Source organism: Manis pentadactyla, chromosome 3 (assembly GCF_030020395.1).
Source record: "Manis pentadactyla isolate mManPen7 chromosome 3, mManPen7.hap1, whole genome shotgun sequence".
Lineage (NCBI taxonomy): Eukaryota > Metazoa > Chordata > Mammalia > Pholidota > Manidae > Manis > Manis pentadactyla.
The window spans coordinates 64113210-64140553 of NC_080021.1; the positions used below are offsets into that span (position 1 = coordinate 64113210).

Sequence of the window (27344 nt, forward strand, 5' to 3'; positions counted from 1 at the left end):
ATGAGAGATGCCCTCACAAAAAAACAAAAAAACAAAAGTATACACTTCCAATGGTAAAATAATAAGTAACCAGGATGTAATGAATATAGTCAAGATATTGTAACAGCTTGGTATGGTGATAGCTGGTACCTAGAATTGTCATGTATATAAATGTTGAATCACTATGTTGTACACCTGAAACTAATGCAATGTAATACCGTGTGTCAACTACCCTTCAATAAAAAATAATTATCTACAAAAAAAAAAAAAAAAAAAAAGAACCACACACAACTTTCTCTACATTCCTGATAACTAATAATCACACAGTCAGTTGCATGTAAGTTAATTTTTTTAATTTAATCAGTCCTTTATAAAACTTCCCAATTAATTAGTAAAAGATGGCTTATTTTAACAGCCTTAAACATTGGTTGCTATTTAAACAAGACATTCTAAAAAAAAGCAATCACATAATCGTTTATAGTAATTTACAAGTGGATGGTATACATTTAGATACAGAGGTAGAAGTTCACTTTTACAACATTTCACTAATACACATTTACCAAATTCAAGGCACAAATAGTTTGCTTTACAAAACATACTGTAAAAATGTCATTTGCCATTCTACAATGTGAATAAAACTTTCAAAAGAATCTTTATACCCTTGCACACATACTCCATGGCATCAGATTCATCCCCCCTCACTAATCAGTTGGCACAAAAATGGAACTCTTTTTAATGCATAAGTTCCCATTTTTAGAAATTGTGTCTTTGCTGAGCTGCTATGTATTCTAGATAAAAGTCCATCCAAAGAAATGGAGCATAACAACTTCCTGAGGCAAGGGCACTTTCTGTATGCAGCAAAATTCACAGGTAGAAAATGTGTGGCTTTTTTGGATAACTAGGTCTCCAGAGTAATAGCTATTTGAGGAAAGATTTCAGAGAAAAAATAAAAAATTCAGCTAATAATTTAGTTGTTACGACTTTAAGGAAACCTGATCATCTTTCCTGTAACAATCAAACATCATTGCTTCAAACTGATGGAGATTTCAAAATTCCTTTTTAAAAGAGCTGTACATACAAACACCATGAAAAGCCACACAGGCTTTGCAAAACTGAAACTTACAAAATGTGAGAAAATGTAGCACTATCAGTCCTTGAAGTTGCAAGGGTGTTAGTTGGCTAGAGTTTAATTACAATTATTAATAACCTCTATGGGAATAAGAAAATCACACAGGTAAAACACACTGTAGTTATCATCTCTAGACTTTCTGCTCATTAAAAAAAATAACGGTAGCCTGGAGAGGTCACACAGTGCTTGTCTAAAAGATTTGACTGGTTTTAGGGTTCTGCCTAAATGGTCCCCATAGGCAACAACCTAAGCTCACTTTTGCTGGTCACATTTTCCAAGTATTCTAGTTGGTTAATCTACATTTTTTTTTTTTTAAGTTGATTTAAAAAAAAAGTCAACATGGATTTAGAATCCAGAAAATGTCAGTAATGCTGATGTGGGTCGGACTGAAACATCTTGATCGTCTTCTGGTAGATATGATACTCCATACAAAGAAGATTCTTAGATTCCATTTTTTGCTTCATTATTGTTTGTGGCTTGTTTTCTTTGAGCAATAAAGGGGTACATACACTTGTCCGCTCCTAGGAATCGATACATGCACACAACTGCTTCAAAAGGGAGGATGCTGAAAAGGAAAGCCAGTTGTTAGCAAATGCGAGACATCTCGTGTTAATTAAGTCATAGGGTCAGGCCTGGAAAGACCCAACCTGTGAGGGAACCCCTCACAATTACCTCTTCATGAAGGTCACAATGTACATGAGGCGGGGGGTACAGATCATGGGCTGGTCAGTGAGGATGGCCTTCATGGCCTGCTTCACACAGTAATCAGGCTTCAGAGGGGGCAGAAAAGGCTCGATTTCTTTTCTGAAAGTCATATATTAAAAATAATGAAATTAAGAATTTAACACAAAATAGGGAAGACTAGAAACGCACATCAAAACATTAATAGTGATGCTATCTGAGTAACAGGATTTGGGGTCCATTTTGTTTCCTTCATCGTGTTTTGTATTTTCCAAATTTTCCAACTATGAATACATTTTATTTGCATAGTCTAGGGAACAAGTTTTTTTAAAAAGAATCAGTCTGCTTTTCTGTAAAGTAAGAAGTCATATTTTTAAGGTGCCTTAATAATGTATTTAAAATTATTTTTCTACCTTTTTTCTCTCAAAAGAAAAAAGAGAGGGTGTTGGCAAAACAAACACAAAACCCAAGCAGGATGCCAAACTTTTACTATTAAGCGTAGTTAAAATGACAGTGTATGGACAATCGCATAACTTTTTTGAGTGAAATAAAAGTCAGCTATATACTTTCATGGATGCCTGAATAGGGAAAGCCAAAATATTTTCTCCAGGGGTCTCTGAAATGAAGTGCCTATAGACATCCTACCTTCAGCTGAATTCATTAAGTTGCATGTTGAAATAACCTAATAATAAAATTTATTCTTGTCACTTTTCATTGTCCCACCACAGCTTTGGACACCTGCCATGATGCTAAATAGGAAACAGGACTCCTCAGACCCTCAGCAATTGGTTCCTAAGTACGTAAGAGGAAAAAACCCGGACACACACACACGGGAAAAGAGGCAGAGCTTGTTTGTTCCCAGTCCAGACCTGGAGTCAGCCTGAGCCTGGAATGACTCAAATCACCCTCCACCTACCTCAGCACTTGGTCAGGCTCAGGATGGGCAAAGGACAGCCTGACCAACAGGGACCTGGTTCAGGTATCTTCCTTTGCCCTTCAAATTCATCTGAGCAAAGACCTCAAAGCAAGCATGTCCTCACAAGTATCCTCTTAATGGTTCATGGTTTTGTTTATTCCACTTAGCCCAAGTCACATGTGACTTGACATTTATATTTCCTTATGCCTCCTTCTGAAGTGTGTGGGTATTTTATTTCATTTTTAGTACACCTAAATGGTTCTTCTCATTCTGTCACAGTGAATCTAGCTACATACACTCTACAGAAAGGGAGTTCTCAAATCTGGAGTGTAATATTCAGAAGTCTTTTTTAGAAGGCTGTTATTCTTCTGTGACAGTGACATTGTTTCATATCCAGATAAAAGTCACATTTACCTACCAACTTAAATATTAGAGAAATAAAATAACTCCTGAATAAGCAGCTTCTAAGGAAAATCTTGGATATTCAGGTTTCCTCCTTTAAGGTGTAGAGAAGCCATTTCCTCTCTGATGCTTCTAGACTGACTTCTGCCAGTTAATATTAATTAGTGTGGCAGCAGACCCTTGCTTGTTAATCTTATTCATCTCAATTTTACAAAACTTGACCGATGAAACTACAAGTTGACTGTCAAATGACAGGTGAAGTATAAGGATGGCACTGTTTGAAGATCCAATTCCACACATTGTCCCCAAATGGAAAGATGATTTTTTTAAAACAGCTTTGTATCAGTAATACGATAGGTTCTCACCTGATTCGGCAGCCTCTGAACATGCCAGTGTCTACAAGGTAAGGGCAGACCAATGTTGTTTTAATTCCATCCTTTTCAGCAGCCTTTAACTCATGACTCAGGGATTCATGAAAGCCCACCACTCCAAATTTACTGGCACAGTAATCCTGGGTTAGAAGGGAGAGAGAACAGAAAATACTAAGTATGTGCACAGATCCCTGACCAAAGAAAGCTTCCCAGATCTTATTGCTCTTGTTACATGTTTAACACAAAAGGTTACAGGTGAGTAAGTGAAGAAAAGAAAAGCATTTTAGAAGGCAGATATATCTGATGTGGTTCAGTGCAGAAATAATGTTTTCAAAGCAACAGCAGAAACAGATGAACACTTTTTGCCACATCAACAAAGTATCAAATTACTTTGGAGAAGTTACCACAAAGGATTCTATGAATGCTAACAAGCTGAAGTTAAAAATGGACAGAGGTTCACTTTAAAGTATCTGGAAAATTTACAAATGGTTTTTTGTTCAGTAAAAGAGACTGAAAAATCAGTTTTTTAAATTAATGCTCAGAGAACAAAGTCAAGTCTAGCTTAGGTTGAAAGTTATCATGATCCAATTTTCTTTTCTTTCTAGGTACATGATAACTGTATCTTGTAAACTTAAACTAGAACTTAATCCAAGGACACATGGTACAGAAAGAAAGTTCTTCTCCATTACCCAACTTTATATTAGGAATGGAAATGTAGAACGTAAAGTCATGTATTCTGTGTCCTCCTGTGTATCTGCATGGGGTGATGTTTTCAATTTTACACTACAAGCACCCCTAAGATGGAGAGTACAAAAAATATACATACACAAGCTTTATAATTTGAATATGGTGAAGAACAGGGTTTGATTAAGTCCAGTTCTACAAATTTACAGTGCAAGACACTTCTCATCTGCCATGACCATCTCATCTGATGACCAACAAAGATAGCTCACTTTAGCAAGCTGACCAAAACAGAACGTCAACCTTTGGCCTCATTTATCTGTTCCCCGTGGCACTGCCACTGCTCTCTGTGGTTTCATTCTTAACCCTGTGCCTTCCTACTATCATGGAGCACAACTGTGCCTTCCTACTATCATGGAGCACAACTGGCCCACTTCCTCCTCCTGTCGCTCCTGCTTTGTCAGCCTAGTGTAAGTGAGAGGAAGGCAGGAGACAGAGCTGCCTCTCAGCAGCCGGGCCTGGGTCGCCGCGGAGCGCGCCACACGCAGCCCCCAGGACGTGTTCTCCCGGGCTTCCCAAACCTTTGGGCAGCGGGTTCCCTGAAGACTTAGGTGTATTTGTCACAAGATAAACTGAGTCAACAAAGGAAACATCTTGTATCTGACAAACCTCAACTCCAGCAGTACTGAACAAGCCCAAGGAACTTGCAACTGTCACAATGTGGCCATGATTGATCTCCAGCATTGTAGGAAGAAAAGCCTTAGTGGTCTGAAAGAAAAGTAAGATTCAGGTTTTAGAACTGACATTGTGAGTTTCACCTAAAACCCAACCCAAGATCACAAAACAAAGTTTTACCCTCATAGTGTGACATTTCCCAATTCATTTAAAAATATTTTACATTTATCAAAAAGGGAAGATCCCTTAAGAGTCTGGCAAACTAGCACTATATCATTGGCAAGGCAAGCCTGGTGTAAGCTGTGACCGACAGGACTGTAACACAGGAACTTTTGGGGACAATGTTCCAGAGATGAAAAGGAAGCCATGAGAAGGCTCTTTATCACCTTTCCAGTGACAGTTACCTGTTAATCTAAACTACCCTAGGTCAGACGTTGTTTATCCTGACACTTCAGTGCTGCGACTTCAGGGACGGAGGCTGTGAGAGTCCTCGGCCTACCCACAAAATGGGCGCCTCGTACTTACATTTACCTTATGGCTATGTCTGAACAGTAATAGACCAATGAATGAAGAGATAGTCCAGTATCATCTTCCAGTAGCCAAAGCTTTATTACCAAAATGTACAAATATAAGCATTACAGAATGTAAAAAAAAAAAGGGTAGGTGTACCCAATCATTTTAATGAAAAATGTGCCATAATCCTAACTCTGTAATGACAGGAATTTAGCCTTCTGAACATCACTCTCCGAGGCGGGGCTCACTGGGGAGTGACCTTCCCATGGAGGCAGGTGACTGGCTGCTCAGTGCTACAGAGCCTGAAACAGAAGTTCCAGGGCACAGACCCAGAGGTGGCGTGGATTTCTTATTCACTAAACTCTCTTTTCTGCTCTTGCCTTCAAGAAGACACAAGGCTGTACTTAAAAAAAAAAAAAGATTTCAAATTGCTTAAGATAATCTATTAACTACTAGGCTCCCCATAGTTTTATGACCTGCTTCTTAGAAGAAAGCAGTGAAGAGCAATCTGTCTACTCTGGAGTTACATCCCACTGCCAACAGTTTCCCATGATTTATGACATCAAAACCCCAAATACTACCCCGTGAGTTTAGAGAAGAGTTGCATTCCCTTCTCAGAAGATTCCTGGCTAATGGACCACAGCATTTTTGCATAAATATCTAATTTGTTATGATAATTTTTGCATGTACAAGATCAAAACTGGGCACTCCATTATTTTGGTGTTTTTCAATTTCAATCCATGCTGCACACAGTTCCAAGATGAATCTTTGAAAAATGTCCCAAAGTCTTCCCCAGTCTGACTCCTAATTGTCATACAACCCCACCCCCACTCATACCCCACTCGTCTGGGTCTCCTCATTGTTGTGATCCATGTCACGCTTCTCACCTCTAAGCTTTTACCTGTGAACTAACTCTTCTCTGCCAAACTACCCCCATCCCAAGCTGCCTATATAATGCAAAGTATAACATTCACCCCATATTTACGTAGCTCCTTGAGCTTTTCAAAGTGCTGTGTCACTGGAGCCTCCCAATAATTCTGCTGAAGGTGTTAAGCCTTTACCTAATATAATCCTATATATTATTTCTTTAAGACATACAGTAGGTACCACCACCATAACATATCATTTTATGTTTATGGTGTTTTGATTTTGTTTTATATTTATTTGCCTGGCTGCCCAGATTAAGCTGAAAGATACAGATTATTCTCTCAAATACTAAAGGAGAGAGACTTTAGGCACTATGGTGAAAGAATGTGAACAATACCTCTCACGCACTCGAGAGACGTGGCATGCTGCTGGATGCAAGACAGACACTGTTCAGTTTGATTTGATTTCTCTGTGGTAGTATGTGAGAATGGTTAGGGTAACTACAATAGTAATCATTATACTGGTCTGCTTGATAGACAAAAAAGGCACAACCTGGTACTTAAGGTCATTACAGGTTCAACTTCAGGCTCTTTACTGTATAAAAGACATTATATCACACAATTGCAATAAAGTAAATCACAAAGAAGCTGATATATTCCAACGCAAAGTAGAAAACATACCCTTAAGTAATCAAGTCTAGAGGTCCTCTTTTAAGTATCTGGTTATGCTTAATTGTTCCTAGATTAGCTAAAAAGTATAAAATTTATTCTTGATGTTATCCAGAGATCATGCCTAGAGACTAAAAATTTTCCTAGTCTTGGAAGACAGGGATAGGTTTAGTGTGAACGGTCTTATTTTTAAGTTCTTAAGTGGAAGGTCTCAATTTAAACTCTAAGAAATCACACACTACAGAACACCAGTCGAATTCTGTTCCTTGGTTACCTGACAAATTCGGATCACTAACTGGGCTCGTTCATGCGGCCAGCGTCCAGGCTAACTCCCGCAGGTGACTGGCCCTGACTAGAAACACATGGGTGGTGAGTGAGTTGGCTCTAGTGACATCCCCATAATCGTGTGCAATATTGTTGCCTGCAGGTGTTAAATGACTAATCCAGATCCCCAGCACCATACAAACGCAGGTGACAGAAGATTAACAAGTTCCTGTTTTTTCGGGGTTTTTTTACTTTAATTTGTTCCAAGGTTCTGATATTGATTACTTCCACACCTCCTCCCTTGAAACTAGTCTGGTGGTTTTAACTTATTCGCCCAGTAAGTATGTCCTGAGCATCTATTACATACAGGTACTATATTATGATCTTCCCAAACCATGACGTGTGAATCGGAACTGATCCTATTTCTGTCTCTAAGCAGAATTTATACTTCCCAGAACTTAATTGTGTTAAATTAGTACATCAAATATGAAACAATTCTAGCTTATCCTTCACAAAAGCAGGGTACTATGGCTACATATTCTAAAAAATGGGATTTGGGCCTGCTTCTCTACTTGCCCCAAGTAGTTTCGGAGGGACATTCAAGCTCCTGGTTTTGTATTTAAAGGAAAAAAGAAAAAAGAAGAACAAAAGAATCCAAATACAGCTAATGACTCAAAATCTTTTCCAATCGTGGGTTGTATACATATTTTTCAGGGAGATACGCTTCACTTTAGGCAGTAAAATGTGAAACAAGTTTGTTTTAATATGAAGCTTTCTGTTGAGAGGGAGGGGTTAGTTTTGTTTTGTTTTTTAAAGGTAGTGGCAGGTCAATATTTAAGATACATGATTTCTCTGTTAAATCAGGAACAAATCTGGCCTTCTGAATACATGAAATCCAGTGTGTCACACTGCATTTTCTACATTCCAAGGCAAAGGCCTATATTCTTTATTTAGGAAGGCTCACCAATCATGGGTCTAATCCTACTGCTACTACAACTGCTAACAATGTAAGAGTAACAAACGAAGTACTGAGGAACCCAGGAGGTGAAGTAAGCTATGCCAGGCCACAGTCAGCCTTGGAACCCAGAGTGGCTGTCTTGCAAAGCTGGTGTCAAACACTCAGCTCCTACTGTGTGCTGGGCAAAGGCAAGCCTAAAAGAGCATGTACACCAGGATCACTCAGGTCTCCTTAAACCAGAGTTTTCAGGGTTCACACTGGAGCTCTATCCAAGTGACTAAGCATGGAGGCTGTTAATCATTTCCTTTGCTGCTTGAATGGAGGCAAGCAATTACTGCATGTGCATTATTTCCACAAGCAAACTCCTGCCTTATGTCTGGAGCATATTACCAAATAAACTTTGATCAACACTAATTCTACCCCTTACTTTACAAGAAAAATGCTATAAATGGGTGGCTAGAAAGCATCACATTTTCAGGAATTTTCTCAAGTAACCTGACTAGTTTTCTTTTCTAATTACGCTTGCCCTCAACAGTCTGGTAGATGACATCTGAGATAGCACAGAATAGTCTGTCCCTGACACAGTTTGACAGCACAAAGAAACCTGGCACTTTGCAATGAATTATTAATGTGCACAAATATTGTAGCATGTATGAGATGGGGACCAGCAAAAGGTGAAGTGCTAGTTGCCATGACACCAGTCAGTTCAAGCTAAGGTTTGTGATCTTTAACTCTGTCTCAAAGAGTTGTTCGATGAACACAAAGGGCAAATCTGAGTGCACACCCAAACGCCTTTACGTATAAATTCACACGTGTGCTGCCGTCAGTGACTGAGAGGGGCCGCCCAAAGAACTTGCCCAAAGCCAGTGTTATCACCACTGTAAGGACTGACTACTAGATCAGGAGTTACCACCTAGTTAAGGGATCTCTAAAGAGAAGTACAGATTAGTTGGTACCAATGGGGCAGTAGACACTTAAACTTAAGTCAGAGAATTATGTTCCATCACCATGTCCCCTCTCATGCAGGGGTCTAAGAAACAGGAGGACATCTAGCTCCTCATCAGGAAAATATGGTTGACTCTTAATGAAGGAGGGCCAGTGTCTCAAGGTCAATAATCAATATACAGTAACTGGTATGTTCAGTGAGAGAATTTCGAGTTGGAATGGTCCTAGGGATTATTTTATCTGCAAAAGAGGAAACTCTTAATAGACTCTGGATCAAAAGTGTGTAGACAGACCTTTGATTACCCATAAGTAATTTTATCACACGACTCACAATACTATAATCTGCCACCAGTTGACAACAGGGTTATGATGTGACTTAAAAACCAAACCAAACCTGGGAAAAGGACACTTAAATGGACACTGACATTCCTACAAAACCTACTTAACAAGTTTAATACCACTGTAGCTCCTCAGAGTTTCTCCTCAAAGCACTGGGCATTTTGAAAGATAACTGTAAAGGTCATATTTATAATATAAACAAGAACTTCTTAAACAGAAGTGTGACTGGACATAGACATGACATGTCGTATCTGGAGACATCTTTGAAAGTTAGGTTCATGCCAAATTAACTTCCAACAGTTCCAACCTTCCCAATCATTCTCGGTGCTCATAGTGACAGACGGCACTACAGAGCCTGCAGCTGCACTGTCAGGGCAAATTAGCCTCAAGGTAAACAAAAGAGAATGGGAAGAAATGTGGTATCCGGCAAAGTCTGGCTTTTGAAATTTTAAGATTGATGACATCTTAAAGGTGGAGGTAAAACATCCAGAATGTGTTTTCCATATTTGTAAGCAATTCCTGGCAAATGGACACAGAGGGAAAGCAAAGTTAATTTCCAACAGTAGGAAAAGGCCTCATACTGTATTTTTGTACATTTGCATAACTGTCTTATGGTCAATTTAAGAAAAGGCATCTTTTTTAAGAAAATCATTTTGAAGTGTGTATCTCTCATTTGAATGTCCAAGAAACAAAGTAAACTTCAATTTTTAAAGAGGACCACAAATCATGTTATGATGGGGAAAAGATGCACACCACCAGCACATATATAATAGTTTTCTCATGTACATTTAAGGATTTTCAAATAATATATACAATTTGGAAAAAAAAAAATACTCAAGATTCCATTTCACAAAGAACCTCTCCTGGACATCCTTTTAGTATCCCTCCAAGTGGCTCAGCAACTCTCTTGGGTGCTCTGCTCCCTCTGCCGGGGTGCCTACCTGAGGAACTTCTCGTCAGCAGAATCAGAAAGGAACATATTGTTTACTTAGAAGGCTAAAATGACATCTGGTGGCACTCTGAGAACTCAGTCACTGCTCCTGGAAAACTGTGATTCAACAGTATAAACTACTGAAACCAATGAAAACACATTGAATTGTGTTAAAAAGGCTAAAAAGATAAATTATTAGGGTCTCCAAAGATTCAAAAATGGTGACACACCACCAAGCTCATGTGGGAAGGGCACATATGGCTAAATAAATACTCTTAATTCTGTAGATTTAAAGGTATCTGCTTAATAAATATACCGACTACCAAACTTTAGAAATTTTACCTTGCCCATAAAACGTGTTGCCTGAAATTTCCCATTATAAAATTATCTTTAATTGGGAAGTAAAACCTATATCTATACTTTCTAGTAATACACTGACTTAAAATATTTTAGTTGCATTTGACAACACAGATCCTGATAATCATGTAATTGAATTGAGAGCTTTTTCTTTTCCCCCCTTCTTTCCTATTTGGGTGTGTTTGTAAAGAAAGAAGAGTTTCCTGACAGGTCATGCAATAGAGCCCCGAGATATTAAAGCCTGTAAATACTCTTCTATACTTAACAAAATGTTCTTTAAAATCTCAGATTGACACAGAATGTTCGCTGGGTAGCTATAGAGGAAAGACTAAAAAATATGTCACGATTGTAAAATTGGTACCAATGTTACATCTACTACCTTTTTATTGTTATTTTGAGGGTACAGGGATTAGTTTTAACATCTGAAGGCATCAGCAATTAATACTTAACACACATGCACTAATATACTCCCACAGTTGCCCTGCAACCAAGAAGCTAATAAAAGAGCAAGGCTTTTCAAATGAACACCTAGATGATGACACCATTAGATATTCAGCAAAAACAAGTACTTCATTAACTTGCCTTCCCACTGTTAAAGAATGGGATGAATCTATCCCAAGGCAGCGACTCAGCAACATGCCCTTACATTTTGGGGTTTGCTATGAGAAATATCAGAAAGGAGGTGACTTAAAATTCAATCTGCCTGGAAAGTATACTGGCCTTTGGAGTCCAGAAACCACAAGGTCCCAACTGCCAATGGTTTAAGCCTTCCTTGTTACCTGAGCTCTCTGAATCTTGATTTAACTCAATTGTGAGAAAAAAGGAGGTCTCCATGGTTTCTTAGTTCAAAAATCTTATGACAACTTATATCCAATAATTCTTTCTTTGATTCCCACCACACATTCAAAATACAAGTTGTAACACTGAGGTATTCCTAGCATAACTCTCATAAATGACTCAGGATGGCATCAACTCCATTAAGGCAGTTGCTAGCATCTGATAGGCAGTAAAAATATCTATATCTATTCATTAAACATTTATATGCTGCCATGGCTGAGCCTTTTAAAACAATGTAACTTGAATTCATGTCTCTTATATATTAAAAGAATTACAAATTATCTGCAAAACAATCATTAGTTTTCTGCTTTACTTGAGTCCCTGGATGCTCAGTGTGTTAAAAGAAACGATGAATGCTAAATGCTGTTTCTGAAATGCTGTTTTCTCTGACCCTCCCCCTAGCTGAGTCCCAGATGATCAAAGGAGTGTTCCATGATCTCTCTCAAGCTCAGGCCCCTTCCCCCTTTTAAAACTCTCTATAGAATAATGAAAATAACCCACAAAATTGCAGTCAACTAGTCCACTAAACAACACGCTGTCATTAATCCCTTAGTTTTGCCCTAAATTTAAAATCACATCTCAGAAACTGAAATAAAGACAGATCGTCCAAAGGGCAGAGACTTTGGTTCTGCTCTAGTGACTAGTAACCACTTCCATGAGGCATAAACATGCTCCCCCAAGCTCAGCCGCTGCTCAGGCTGTCTGAAGTGGCAGGACTCCTTTGCCCCTTGCCGCTTCCGACAGCACGGCTCAGCAATGTCCCCACCATCGCCTTCCACCACCCCTTTTATTTCATATGTGTAAACAGTTCAAACTCTCTGCCTTCTAATTTACTGTGGAGTCTTTAAAAAAACTAAAAATCTTTAAGTGAAAGATAATATAATCAAGAGATTAGTCCTGAAAATTTATTTTTATTCTAAAGCGTGCATTAAAACTCAGAATTAACTCATATCTAAGAGTCCATGAAGTACCTATATTGTATTAGACATTGTTAAAAAAAAAAAACCCTTGAGCCTCTTAAAGAAATTTAAGGACTATAGAAGCCACCTTTTTGTTTAATCAGCGGTGCTCAAACTTTGCTACACATTAGAATCACCTTTTACTCCTGACCCCATGCTGCAATCCATGCCAATCATCCCAGGCAGGGACTGGGCACCAGGAGACGATATTCCTGGAGATTCCAGTATGCAGCCAAGTCTGCAAACCAGGCTTCTGGAACAGAGTATCTCAGTCTCCTCAGCACCACTGATGCTTGAGGCTGGGTAATTTTGCAGCATGTCCTGAGCACTGCAGGGTGTTTAGCGGGTCATTGGTCTCTACCAACTAGATGCCAGTAACAACCTCACCAGTTCTGACAGGTGAGAATGTCTTCCAGATTCTAAATGCCCCCAGGGGGAAACGGCCCCTAGAACCATGCACATTAACAAGTCAAGTTCCATATAGTCCAGTGACGATTTTTCCAAAGCTAATTCTCATATTGTAATGATGTCTTTCTAGGTTTAGAAGATATCCTGGGCTTAAAGAAAAAAATCACAACTTAAATTTGGACTCAAAAGCCCATCACTTTTGGCTTAAATGTCAGTAACTTCAAACTACCACTTCACTACTAAATTAAGAAATATCTCTGAAAGACGATCATAGTGATCCAGTAGCTGGCTTGGTATATTGTCGCGGCCTCACAAAACAGTTGTAGAGTGTAATAGAAGACAGTACTAATCACTTATTAGTCTCAACTCTGGCTAAATCACTCAAAACATTACAAAATTGTGAAAACTAAAAAAGAAAAACTTTCTCTTAGACATAGTAAGTGTATGTGAGACATCGTTCCTTCCACTATCCAATACTGAATGTCAACAATATACCAAGGGCCAGGAGCAGAGGAAGGAGGTGCACAATGGGTATGGTCTCTGCCCTCCTGGAACTTATTTCCTGGGCAGGAAGAATGTAGCTCCTGGATGCATGATCTTGACTTTGTGCCATGATGCTATGGCTTTGAAAACTCTCCTGGGCACAGTGACCAAGGGGAATAGTGAACTAGAAAGCATCTCTTCCTTTTAGGCACTGGACCAGAACGCAAATCAAAAAGATAAACCTAGATTAGGTGAACCACAGAGTGTGTGGTCTGGCATTGCCCTAGTCTACAAGATTCTGAAAAGGCTGATTAACTCAGGGGGGAAAAAAAGGGCAGGGGAATAGAGAATATTGAGAAAGTGGGAAAGAAACTAAGTATTCAAGAGCAGTTCCTCTTCAAACTTCCATGTGCGTAAGAATCACAGGCAAACCGAATCAAAGCAGATTCTGATCCAGTAGGTCTGGAAGGGGGCCAGAGGGTCCTGCCTGGCCAGTGATGCTGTTGCGGCCCTGGACCACAGGCTAAGCACAGGTTCTAGCATGAGCCAGGGAATCTGTCTACTTTAAATCTCAAGGGGCTGCAGGTCAATTTCTCCTAGAAACTCAGGAAAATAGAATAATTTCTCTGCCTTTTATTCCACCCATGTTCTTTGCTCCAGAATATCAGGGGCTGGGAAGTCCCACTTTTCACCCCCTTTCTCCAACAATGTTTCAGATAAGGGCTGGTTCAAATCAACATTAAGGGCAACCAGAGTTTTGTGGATGACTATTGGAGTTTACTGCCTGTGTATCTGCCTTCAATTCATTTTTAGCACCACTAGCAAGCCCCTCTGCTGTGGTTTGAATGTTTGGTGCCCCCAAAACTCATGTTGAAACCTAATGCCCAACGTGCTATTAGGGGCCTCTGGATGAAACCCTCATGAATGGGATTAGTGCCCTTAATAACAGAGGCTCCAGAGTTCCTTTACCCCTTCTACCATGTGAGGTTACAGCCAAGACAGCTTTTTCCAAACCAGGAAGTGGGTCGTCACCAGACACCAAATCTGCTGATGCCTTGAGCTTGGACTTCCAGCTTCCAGAACTGTGAGAAGTGAATTCTGTTGTTTATAAGCCACCGAGTCTATGGTACTGTTACAACAGCCTGGATGGACTAAGACATACACGGTCCTCATTAGAAGCAGCTCTCAAAAAGGGACCTAGAAGGCTTCAAAATCCTTTCCCCTTATCCACAGAGGCTTACAAGGTTTAGTTCATAAGGCAAGGAATTTACACCCTTTTAACCTCAGCAAAATGTACCTTTTTCATTTTCCACATTTATCCTTCTGAAACTTTCATGCTTCAGTAAGCCTGTGAGAAAACTCTACCTGGGAAATGCTTTAAATATCAGGTGCTTGGGCCAGAAGTTTGGACACCATTAGCTGGCCAAAACTGCATTATCTTGAAAATCCGTGATTAGCATTTCCAAATGCAAAGCTTATGGGGTTATCTGGAATTCTGAGCCCATAAGATTATTAGGCAACAGAATAAAGGTTTTACATTTTCTAGGAGAAAAGCTTAAAAAAAAAAAAAACACTAAATCAGAACTTCGCTATTACTGACATTGTGGTACCAAGTATTTAGAGACCTTTGTTCAGCCAATCCTTGTAGAAGAGCCCTTTTTATTCACTAGTTTTTATGTTCAATGAGTCAATGGAGGCATGTGAACCGGGAGGAGAAAGGAGGGAGCTGAGTGACCAAGGATGTAGTACACTATTGTCAATGAAGCAACCACCTCAGAAAGAGACCATGGAAAATTACAGAAAAACACATGAATTGGGTAATAACATTCTACTGTGGTTTTGGTTCATTAGTCTAGAGTTTTACTTCCTTGTCTAATTAATGGAACAAACTTTCTGGAGATAATAAGCTAGGGTGAATTAGTCATTCCTAAACTAACCATGGTAATAAAAAATGTCAACATTTGAAGGTAGATACCTACATTATACCACAGGGCAAAAGCATAAAGGACTCGTAGGAAAATCTACGAGGAGCTTTGAACTGTAGCCCAGGTCAGTATTTGCAGAGGTTCTAAACTAAAGCACTAGGATGAGGGTCTGGGCCCGAGTTCCTTCCTTCCCCAGCCGTGACCTTAGGTAAGTGCCATAAAATAAAAATGGGGTAATGGATCTCCTTAATGCAGAGTTGCTCTGAAGCTCAAATGAGAAAAGAGTGTTTATGAAAGGGCTTTGTAAAATTTAAGTGTTGTATAAAAGCGGAATAAATGCACACAAGGCTCATTAAGCATATATTTACAGACTATTCAGATTATAAGTACTATCTATTTTTGGTTATGTTGTTTCTTCAAGTTCCTGTTCTTACTGTGTTTAACTCCAGGCCTTCCTGCCTCCATGTGGGCCAGACCACACTTCCGGCAAAAAACCCAGTACCTGACCACTGGAAGCAACCTCAGAAACACCTTGCTAAGTAGCTGCTTCAGGGGCCTCCCCCTTACAGTAGGAATCCTAAATGATATTTTGAAACAACAACAAAAGCACTTTCCAGTAACACTTCTTTTCTAATTTCTACTTTAGCCCTTAGGAGTAGAAAAATACAGTTTTAAAATATAAATATAAATCACAATGCTTGATGGAGACGAGTCCAACAAACATATAAATACTAAAACTTAGTAGAAAACTATTTCAAAATAATTTTTATACCTGATGTTTCTTCTTCCCATGAGATTATAGACTTAGCCCACCAAAAAAAAAAAAAAAAAAAAAATCCTTGAGGAAATCAGTAGGGGGCAGTATGTTAATTACAATTTGCAGGTGGGAAAATGCAGGCTTTGAATTTTAAGTTTCACTTGTCCTCAAAATACCCATGTGCTTACATAAGTTACACCACAAATATTTTCCCAGTGACACCGATTGGGAAGTGTTATTTTGAGCCCCACTGTTTAGAATAACACCAAGAAGCTGAACCATGTTAATATATATATAAAAAAAGAATCCAGTGCTGAGCTATTTGATGGAAAGGCAAGAAATTCACGTTTTATGCAAGCAACAAATGAAACAGAACATTAGTTTCCCCAAATCAAAAATGACAATGTTCACAATGTTAACACCATTGCCACCTTTCGCACATCTTTGTGTGATCTCTGGAAGTTTCATACCGAGTCATGTTTTGTTTCCAAATGTGAATTCATTGTAAGGGGCTTGTCAGTTGGACTAATTTGACAGCACTCAAGGTTGTGGCAGTAATTGCCCTTACTTGTTAAATATTCTAGCAGCATTTGCTGCAGTGTTGAAAGTTTTATGATCATTATGAGAGGATATTCAATTTTTTCCCCATGGTTCACTTAATTTTAGTTTCAGAGCATTTAGGAAAATGGTCTCTGACAGGTGTGAACTTGAGTTTTAAGAGAATTGACAAATAAAGTGAGGGAAAAAAAGGAATTCAAGAATGCACCATGCTGGGTAAGATCAAGTAAAAGAGGTTAGCATTCCTTCTGTTGAAAGGCATATGTTCCCTCCAGTGCTGAGACGTGTAAACCTTCATAAACCCAGAGATCCAGGTGACTGGCACTCGCTGGCCAAGTGAGTCAGGGTAAGCATGATTAAATCCTAAGGCCACACTGACAACCTTTATTCTGAACAATAGTCTCTTAACAGAGGGTTAGGTCACAATGCAGCGAAGTTCTCTAAGGCTGCCCTATTATGGGAACCAGCTGTATGCTTTACCTGTCTATGTATTTTCAAAGAATTAAAAGACTCCATCCTCAGTATTATTTTCCAGTTATGCTTACAAGGGGTCTCAGCCTAAAAGGAGCTTTTAGGTTAGTTAATAAGGAGAGGTTAGTTCTTTGAATAGCTAACTACCATAGTAACTTCTGAGATAAGAAATCATTCATTAAACCAAGAAAGATTAACACATTTTAATCTGATCCCCAGAGTTACAGGCTCAAAACATTACATTTTACCCATTCAGCTGAGGCAGGGAATAAGTTCCCTACTTCTTAAGGACCATCAGAGTTTGTCATACTCCAAAGATTAGCTACAAAAGGCCCTTTATCTTGGGAAAATTACTGGTGGCGTGTGCAGAAGATACAAATCCACCCTGCCAGTACACCCCCTAGTGGAATTTCAGCATAGTACAATTTGGGGGTCTAAAAATGTCCTGGGTATTTAGTACTTAAAGGCTGCAATGGACTTTTTCAAGTCTAGCAGCAATAAGCTACGCCACAGTCATGAGCTTTCTACTTATCATTCACTGAGCATTCCAAAGCAAGCAAACAGACAAAACATATCATTATACAACTATCCTTGTAGACAGATATGTGGATTAGACAAGAGACAAATTGGCTACTTACAATTGAAACAAGCATTAGTTTCTGAAAATAACTAGAACAGAAAATTTAGATGAGTTGACTATTAATATTTCTTAACTCAAGAAGAAAACTTTAAACAGAGTTTCCTACTTTACAAAATTGTTCTAACTCCCAAGTGAGGTCATTAAACTGCTTGAAAGGAATTGTCTGATTGCCACATCTTTGATATATTCAAGTTACTCAAATCAATTCACTAGATTTTGTCAGAGATCTTGAAAAGCTGAAAAACGATTAGGGCGAAAACAAATGTAAGGGAGAGAATAAACTGAGAGACCATATGCGGTTAAGCATTTACACACAGGGTTGATAGCTCTTCTCTGGGCCCCAGTGACCCAATCCTGCAATGAATGGATAAGGGCTCTTGCTAGGGCAAACTCCACTCAGTCTTTTCGCAAAAGCTATTCAATCAGTGTTAGCATTAACACAGGTTAAAGAAATGCTTCCACGTTAACAAGTCCCATAGTTTGATTTCTACTTGGGCAGATAATGGATAAAGCCCTGGCTGTAGAAATAACAAGGGAGAAAGGAATACAGACTAACTTTACCTCTAGGAATTATGTTAAGTAGCACAGTCAAACAAGAGAAGGTCATTCCCTGAACCGGGAATTTTTAACTATTCTACATGGACTGCCCTCTTAATGTATAAAGATACTAGGAAGTCAACATGAAAATATTTTGTATGTGTTTGTTTTTCTTTCTCAGGAGCAGGGATACATTTTGTCTGAACTACTCAACTTCTTTTGCCTCCCAATAAGACAGGGCTCAAATGGCAGAAGAGCCGAGGGTTGGGGGTCCTTTGGCACACAGTGCAGTGAAGTGTCCAGCCTGGCTGCGGTTTGGGGTACACCAGGGAATATAACAGGTGATGAGCTTGGAAGGCAGGAGGAAATCAGTTTTGGAAGGCCTAAGCTACCATGCTACTGAGCCTGGACTTCATGCTGTGACATACAGTCATGCAAGAGTTTAGGGTAGTTCTAGTCAACATAATCTTTAGGCAGGCATATAACAAACTCAGGTCTGCCTAGATAACCCCAGGTCGGAGAGCAAAAGCTGGAAATGGGGAAAGAGTTCAGAGACATTCCAGAGTCAGGCAAGAGGTGATAGAAGCACACAGGAGAAGGCAGGAATGGAAAGGAGGGGATAGGAGTACTTGGTAGCAACAGAACAATCAGGATTTGGTGACTCATGGCTATGTGTGGGGTGGAGAATTAAAGATACTGCTCTGTGTCCAACCCTGGTACTGGCCACATCAGTGAACTCAAGAAGGGACAACAAGTTAGTTCAGTTTTGAGACTCCCTGATTTTAGGGAATGCGTGAAACAGCAAAAAGACAGTTGTATGAACTAGGGAACTGTCTCAGGAAGCATAGTTTAAGCCACTGAAATAAAAAGATTACCCAGGTAAAGGTGCACAGTGAGAAGAGATCTGAGCATACATACTAGAGTCACTACATTCTGGAGCTAGGGAGGCTAAGAGGATTGGGAAGACAGAAAAAGGCAAAGAAAGTGGGTTTATCATGGAAGCTAAAGTACTGGAGTTTCCAAAGGTGGCCAACAAGGTCACATTTTGTAGAAAAATCAAGCTGCATATTGGATTTGGTAATTAGAGAAGGACTGTTATGTTTCCATATGACATCAGTCACTTAGCAAAATTTTCTAGACAACTGAGATAACCAGACACAGATTAGAACATTTAATCATGTCACAGATGTTGATTTCTAGTAGTAAGAGATTTGGGCCCAGCATGAAATTTCTATCAAATACAGAACCACAAGTTTCAATGAGCATGTGATCTTATTTTGTGTTAGGAAAAGAAGCTATGAAATGGCCTGGAGTTAGGTATATACTCCCAGGTTTCCAAGGAGTTATCTAAAGAGATGTTTTACTCAGTTTTTAACTGTGATCACAAGAATTAACAAAGATAAAGCAGGTGTACTCCATGTCAATTTCCAGTTCAGTTCAAGGCATAAAGTTTTTATTTCTAAAGCTCAAACATTTGATTTTTATGCATTTGATATTAAATAACAGAAGCCAACTAAAAACAGATCTTAAATTCCAAGTTTTTACTAGCTACCTTAAGACAGGAAAGCAATACTCTATGAAATAGTTAGTCTACAATTCTTAATATTATAGTTTGGAGGAGGATATATTGGCCAAATAGTTTTACATGAATACTTTAGAAATGATTTTTTTTTTTAATTCTAAAATCTAACAGGCCTTTAACAAAACTAGGTTTCTCTAACTAGAGAACAGAGGAATACAGTATTTGAGATTAAAAACCAGTAAATCACTTAAGAACTTAAACATTAACGATTAGGGACAATTCATGAGATATTAGGTACAACCACAGCACTAATGTCTTTAAGTGCTACATTACTCAGATCTAGCTGGTGGGCTTTTACTTTTGCAGGATGGATTTTAACTAAATAGACTTTAGACATTTGGATATAGATAAATGCCTAATTCAGTAATTAGTATTTTAAAACTGTGAAACCTTTTAAGTTAAGTGGCCTATTAATTAACTACCAATTATCTTGTCTGACTACCATATCAATAGAAGTAAATTACTGACTAGCTATTTGACAGATTTAGTCCTTTACCATGCAAAATTTCTTCAGAACATAAAAGGCCTGGAGTTAAATGCTTTTGCTTCCCCCTTTTGGTTAATCAGGGATCAATTTGCTGCTCACATAGAAAAGGCCAAATGCAGCTCTTTGGTTGAAAAGGATCTACAGCTAAACTTTGGCTTTTAGAAATGGCAAGCTAAGATTCTACTCCTCTTAAAAGATTACAAGTGAAGCAGTACTAACGTTTTGGGGAAAATATGAGTTTACAATTCCTGTATGGAGGCCAGCTTTCTGTATTTCAAAGAGACTAGACAGGTATTTTCAAGCGTTTGCATCTCACTGAAGCAGAGCCTAAGTTAAGGGTTTCCATGACTCTGCTAAATGTAAAGTGCAGTGTATTGCATATATGCTCCGTGGTCTTGTCCTAACCATGAATGTTGCATAACAGATTAGGTTGACTAGAACCTACTCCAAATCTATCACTTCTTGCCTGGTGACCAAGAGAAGGTTCCTAAGATAGCTACTGGTGATAGAATACTGGAAGATGAAGTATCATAGCAGACTGGAGGGCTGTGCAGAATAATGCCAAGTACTGTAAAAACATCCAGCATGTATGGAAATAGTACGAGGTTAAGGAGAAAGGAATGAATTGCAGTAGAAATCCTTGCCTTGAGACCCAGTCATTGGGAAATACGAATGGTTGCCATACATTCAATTTCAGTGTGACTTAAACTAGAACATCAACAAGCTGCTAGCCCTGCACCAATGAGTAGAGTTAACACACTATATAAATATGAGCATAGAGTGGGGCAGGGAGAATGGAAAAGTTGTGTAGGAAGACAAGAGATGCAAATAATAGTGAGTGTGAGCCAGCCCCATTTTTCAAATCTTATCAACCACAGCTTGAATTAGTCCAACATAATGCTTACCTTCTGAAACTTCAAAAGATCGACTCATGTGAGCATTCTTTGAGTAAGTTTACTTTTGAGTATTTAAGCAGAAGCCTAGCCTATATTATCAAACATTTATTGAGCGACTTATGAGTACAGCTCTGTTCCAGGCAGGGGAAAACAGATGCATGTAACAAACTGTCAATAGACAGCTTGAAATCCACTTTGGGATTTCAGGGCACAATGTATAAAAAGTTACACCAAAAAGCACATACTGTGCACCAAAGGATGTGAATGACAGCAAATGCTGCCAGAGATTGGATGACAAGTCATTTGGCTGCAATTTCATTAGAAAACAAGGGGTTGGACAAGAAGACCTCTAAGGATCTCTGGTTCTAATATGCAAAAATGACAGAAAAGGGTTCAAGTCAGGAGGGAATTGAGCTAGGCCTGACAATGTACACGGAGTAGTGAAAAAGGGCCTTCCGGGCAGGTGGGATAGTATGAGGAATGGTTTGGAAGTAGAAGCACCCACTGTTTTTCAGTGGAAGACCACATGGTTTTCTACCTTGCTGTGTGTGACTTTAACTCAGGACCCACATATCATTTATTCTTTTATGAAAAGAGACATCAACTGCTACTTAAGTTGGGCTCAAGATGGTCTGTTCAAATAACTGAACAAATCTTTGCTCAGCTGATCTACTTTTTAAAATGTATGGAATAACTTCTTTTCCCTATCCGGATACAGTAAAAAGACACACTTTCTTTTTCTTGGAAGGAAAACAGCATATGCCAATACATCTTTGAATACTTACCGTGAACATTTTCACCTAAGAGGAGTACTGAAAAGGAAGCTGAATCCAGGTGGCTCCTACAGCATTTAAACTGTGATGGAAACATGCCTCCCTCCCCCCAGAAAAAAAAGTTAACTGTAAAAATTATAGTCTCTTTTAAACATTAGTTGCTAGATTTCAACTTCTTAAAAGGTTTGTGAGTCTCGGCAAGAAGTCAGAAATTCCAACTCTAAAATGAATTTTCTGACTCAATATTGAAAATAAACTCTTAAGTTTAGATGCTTAGGGGAAAAACAGCTGGAGAATTCAGGAGCCTCCCATATTTTAATATGAAGTGACGTCATTACTGTCAAGGCTTCCAAGAACTCCCAAAACTGTATAGTTAAGCAACATCTTGAAGCAAAGGATGGGGGCTCTGGGAAGGTGGTATGTTCTTTCTTGGTGTATAGAGTCAGCTCCACAATAATTTTTCTATTGGAGATTTGATTCAATTTTATCCTAATGTTAGAAAGTAGCCTAATATTAGAGGTATAGTATATTAATTGATATGCAATTTCAAAGCTAAGGCTATGGATTTTCTGTGCTTAACACTCTAAATTAGCTCTTATTTTATAGGATGTCTAGAGAAGAGAAGCTGCTTTCTTCTTATAAGTATTTAACTGCAGACTGTATGGGGTTTCTTTAAAAATCTGATTACATTTAAAATTTAACAACTCAGCAAAATAATCATGCAGAGAAAGTAGGCAAGATGGCTAAACCTTAACAGTATCTTGCTTAGGTAAAGTTTACAGCTTGGAAACCGTACATCATCGCAGTCGAAGGTTACTGGGAAAAAATCCTGGTGTCTTGTGGTTCGCACCTAGCTTACTGATGAATGTATGTCTGTTTAATGACGAGTTTATAGAAATTAACTGGAGTTACTATGGCAGCTTCACCCTTACCATTCTTTAAATATGAAAGCTACATTCCACCTGCAATTTATGAATGCCTTGTATTTCAAACGGTGGTTGTTTAACTCAGAACTATAAACATACAAGATTCTTGATAAACTGTACTGCCAAGTTTATTCAGTTGTGCTGGCCTTTACTCACCTGATCTACCCCTGTTACTTGCCTCCTGTTCTTGTGGACCCCGCAGCAGCAAAGCCTTTCATTCAGTTGCCCACCCCCACTGCATAATACACACACACACACACACACACACACACACTTCTACACCCGTACACAAGCATACTTAAATCCTCCCCAACTGTATTTGGTAATCTCCTTACTCATTTAAAACATAAGTATGAATTAGTTCACATCATTTATGTGTTCACTTTTAGAGGTTTAGAAATGAATTAAATAAAGCTCATGCTTAAAAATGAAAACATTAAAATAAGCTTCTTCCAGGATCAGAGAAATAGTTTGATGTTTAAGGAGCAACATCTGAATAAGTACTTCTAAAGCCAGATTAAGTTTTTAAGTAGTTGCTAAAAATTAATGAGGTTTAATATGACCTATTTAGAAGAAACAGTTCTTTGTTAGTTTCTATTAGAAGGCTAATCCGCCTATGGAAAAAAAAAAAAAAAAACCCTATCTCCTTACCCTTTCTTTTTATTGGATCCTATCCTGTCTACAAAGAAAAGGGGAAATACTATGGAGGAGGAAAAAGCATAACATGGGTCAACAGTGTATAGTTATATATAGGGGAGAGTGTTACAACTCCCATTACTGAAGGTAAGTTCGGCTGAAAAACTGGGGTTAGCTTTGTTCCCAGTGGCAGAACGTCCTCCCCTCTCCTTCTCAGATGCTGTAGTAGCTCTGATGGTTAGAAGCTGATATAGTTTAAATCTGTGGTCACCAGGTCTCACAATCCCCTTGCCCTCTATAGAGTGTCTCTGTGATCCTATCAGGGTGACTTCAGTTCTCTTAAGCTGAGAAAATTCTAAATGTACTCCAACAGGACAATGCCATAGATCCCATGGATGGCCAATGGATGGTAAGTGACGGCCAGGGTGGCCTGACCACTCCCAACTGACCACAAATGCTGATCTCAGAATCTTTGGCACTTACCGAAATGTGGCTGAGCAGTAATTTAGAGAGACTAAACTCTGACTTTAGGAATTCATAAGAACAACCAATGTTTTACAAACTCAACAGAAAGTAAAATAAACAAACCCTGGGTTATATATACTCCCTCTTGTTATTTTTATGGCAATCTTTCAAACTAGTTCAAAATGTTCAGTCCCCTAACCTCTCAAGAAACACTGAATTGAGGGAGAAGAAGAAAACATCTATTTTATATTAACCAGTACATATTACAATTCACCATGGGGTAAGAGCAAATTAGAAGGAAATTGTGTGGTGAAACAGTGCAGGTAACTTTCAGGCTGGTGCTGAAGTCTCCCTCCTGCCCAACCTTCTCATTGAGGAGGGCCCAGTAATAAAAACAAGGATGTTTATATTTACCCAGAAGTGTGCGTGGCAATTGACCATCATGGTTCTTTCAATGAGCTCATCAGGACATTCCAGAAGGTGATGCCCTGAGACCACACCGGCATTATTGACCAGGACTGAGACCTCTCCAACCTCCTTGCGGACCCTTTCTGCCGTCAGGTAGACATTCTCTCTTTTTCCCACATCACAGGTGTAGGTAAAAACCTGCAAGTTACAGTGGGGCAGAATTTCTTCCTCACCATTCCCAGCTGTCCTCAGAAAAAAAATGGAACAGAGAAGGGTTCGGGGATGGGTGAGATGGGGGAGGGGGGTGGTGCAAAACGTGAGTCACAGGACAATCAGCAGGCCAAAGATCACACAAAACAAAAATACTACAGTGAGCTTCAAATTTCTAACACCGTAAGGCTTGCCAATGACTGAACTTACAGCTGCCTTCCCTCCCCCAAAAGTCTTTGGGAATTATAGCAATTTACTGGATAACTTTGCTTAGGGGAAAATCATGTAATTGTGACAAGCCCAATACAAGTCAGACCTCATGGGATCAGCTTCCTGGAGCTAAAGACACCTGGAAAGAACTTATCTCAGCCCAGAGAGCAACACCCGCCCCTTTCCAAACACACACTGCACACTCCTTTTGGGGAACAGTGGCCAGAGCAGCTTATTTTCTAGTACATGCACCCTCAAATGGAAACTCTCCTCAAGGCTGACAAATCAAAACTAACGATTTGAATTTATCCAAAGCCAAGAAACGAACCTAAAGCTCCTTATGAAAAACTGGAGATCACTGGTTTGTTCTAACTGGAGTAGCTTAACTCTCCCTAAGAAGCACCCTCAGGTAAAACCAAGTTAACAGGTAAACATGCAATTTTAGCACAGAAGACTTCCATTTAAAAACCAAAATCTCTTTCCTGGTGTTTGAATACCTTTACCTTCCAGGTTTTTGCAGGGAGCACAAGAATCAATTATTTGCTACCTCTCCATACCATTGCTGAAAATGTTTCTGACCTTTGATTTTCTGACCTAAAAGGCAGGTGCCAATAGTTTTGGCGACAAAAAAATCAATATAGGGGAGAGGTGGGTGCTATCCAAGTTAATCTCAGGAAAGGTCAATGTTTCCCCTAGAAATGAAAAATTTTGTCAAAAGAGCAAGGGCCACTATCAAATTTCCTGGACCTATGTTTATAGTTCGTCATGGTCTCCGCTTTGGCTTTTTAAAAGAGAAGTCTCCGAACAGGTTAGTTAATAAATATACAGAAATGCAGATTTCCCAAGGTTATCAAAAACATGAAATAAATTTACAATGAGGCTTAAATTCTTCAAGAGCTGTCCCTTAAGAGGCAGGGCATCTTTCAGTCAGACTGAGTATGTAACCAAAACACTTATCTCTGGTAAACAATGTAATTCTTTTCTGGTGGTTAAAGTTAATAGTGAAATCATCAAAGCTGCCCCAGTCTAAGCGGTTCAAACCGCAGTAACACATATACCTGCCATCAGTCCAGTCTGAAAACAGGACACTAGTTTCCCATCTCAAATGCGAGTGAAGCTTTTCTTTAGGATTCAAACCTGTAGTAACAAGTTCCCTCGGCCTTCCCTATCCACAGATTAAGGACACCCTACATTCGTCCCCAAAGAGGACCTCCGTTAAGACGGGGTTCGGCACACTTTCCCACCTTCTCTTACAGAGGTGATCATGTTCCTTTATCAAGGGGCAAATTCCACTAGCAGAAGTGGTGGTGGAGGCGGGGTGTTCTCTTCCCCCCCGAGCGGGGCTTACCGCGACAGCGGAGGTTAAGGGCGCTCCGGGGAACAGTGCAGGGGTGGGGAGAGGCTTGACCCGACTATGCTCGGGCGCAGGTCACAATTACCTTGCAGCGCCGCAGCGTCGGCCGCCTCCAGGTCGCGGTAGATGTGGCGCACCATGCCCGCCGTCTCCTCGTTGCTCTGAGTGTTAATGTCCCAGAGCACCAGCAGCGCCCTGCGCCGGGCGAACTCGAGCGCAAAGAGGCGGCCCAGGCCGCTGCCGGCACCGGTGATGAGGCACACCTGGCCCGCCACGCTCTTCTCCTTGGGCCGCACCAGCCAGCGAGCCGCAGCCAGCACGAACGCCCAGAGCACTTTGAAAGTGACCACGAAGAACTCCACCACGATGTTCATCGCGACGCCCGGGAACCCTGCACGAGTCCAGCGCCCGCGTCCGCGCCCACCCCGAGCCACGTAGCCCACCCCGGGGCACTTGTCAGCGGCCGGGGCAAGAAGGCTGCGCCCCGCACCGCCCCCGAGGTGCTTGCCCGGGCTGGAGTGTGCGGCGATGCTCCCTGCTTGCGCGGGGCCGCTCCCTCCTGGGCTAGGCGCAGAGGTCCCGGGCTGTGCCCGAGCCGGCAGCCGCTCAGCTCGGCGCCTCCTGTCGGCAGCCGCCCGCACGTCCCGGAGCGCCCGCCTGGCCGGTGGGTCCCGCAGCAGCGGCGGTGACAGCCGCGAGTTAGGCGGCGCGCGCTGCCCTCATGGCCAAGCCGCCGCCGCGGCTCCCTTTCACCCTTGGCGAGGAGCGCGCAGCGGAGACAGCACTGGCCTGCCGGCCGCCGTGGCAGTTGTCAACTTGACCCAAGTTGCCAGAGGGTGGGAGAGTGGGGTGCGGGGCAGCAGGAGTGCCAAAAAGGGGCGACTCGCTCGGCGCAGTCGAGCACTGCCCAACGGCTTGCGGCTGCTCCTGTGGTCTCGTGTCCCCTGCCCTGCTCTGCCCACGGCTGTCACTCGGGTACCGGGCTCCTCAGCGAAATGCCGCTTGCAAGCCGGAGCGCTCTCGACCGCCTCTGAGCGGGTTCCAAGCTCCGCACTATATAACCCTAGACCGGGAAGAGCCGGCGGCGGCATCGGCCCTCCCTCCGCTCGGCCCTCCCCGCCCCCGGGCGCACCCCGCCCCCGGCCC

The 27344-nt window shown here is 40.5% G+C and overlaps 1 protein-coding gene across 1 annotated transcript; it reads right to left on the minus strand.

The window, feature by feature from the left end:
- Nucleotides 1-317: 317 nt before the first annotated feature.
- RDH10 (retinol dehydrogenase 10) lies at nucleotides 318-27251 on the minus strand. The gene is made up of 6 exons (XM_036886209.2): nucleotides 26284-27251; nucleotides 24431-24666; nucleotides 4829-4927; nucleotides 3473-3618; nucleotides 1781-1912; nucleotides 318-1673 (listed from the first exon to the last, which is right to left on the minus strand). Exons 1-6 carry the CDS (start codon nucleotides 26570-26572, stop codon nucleotides 1550-1552), a joined length of 1026 nt encoding a protein of 341 aa, XP_036742104.1. The 5' UTR covers nucleotides 26573-27251; the 3' UTR covers nucleotides 318-1549.
- Nucleotides 27252-27344: the final 93 nt, after the last annotated feature.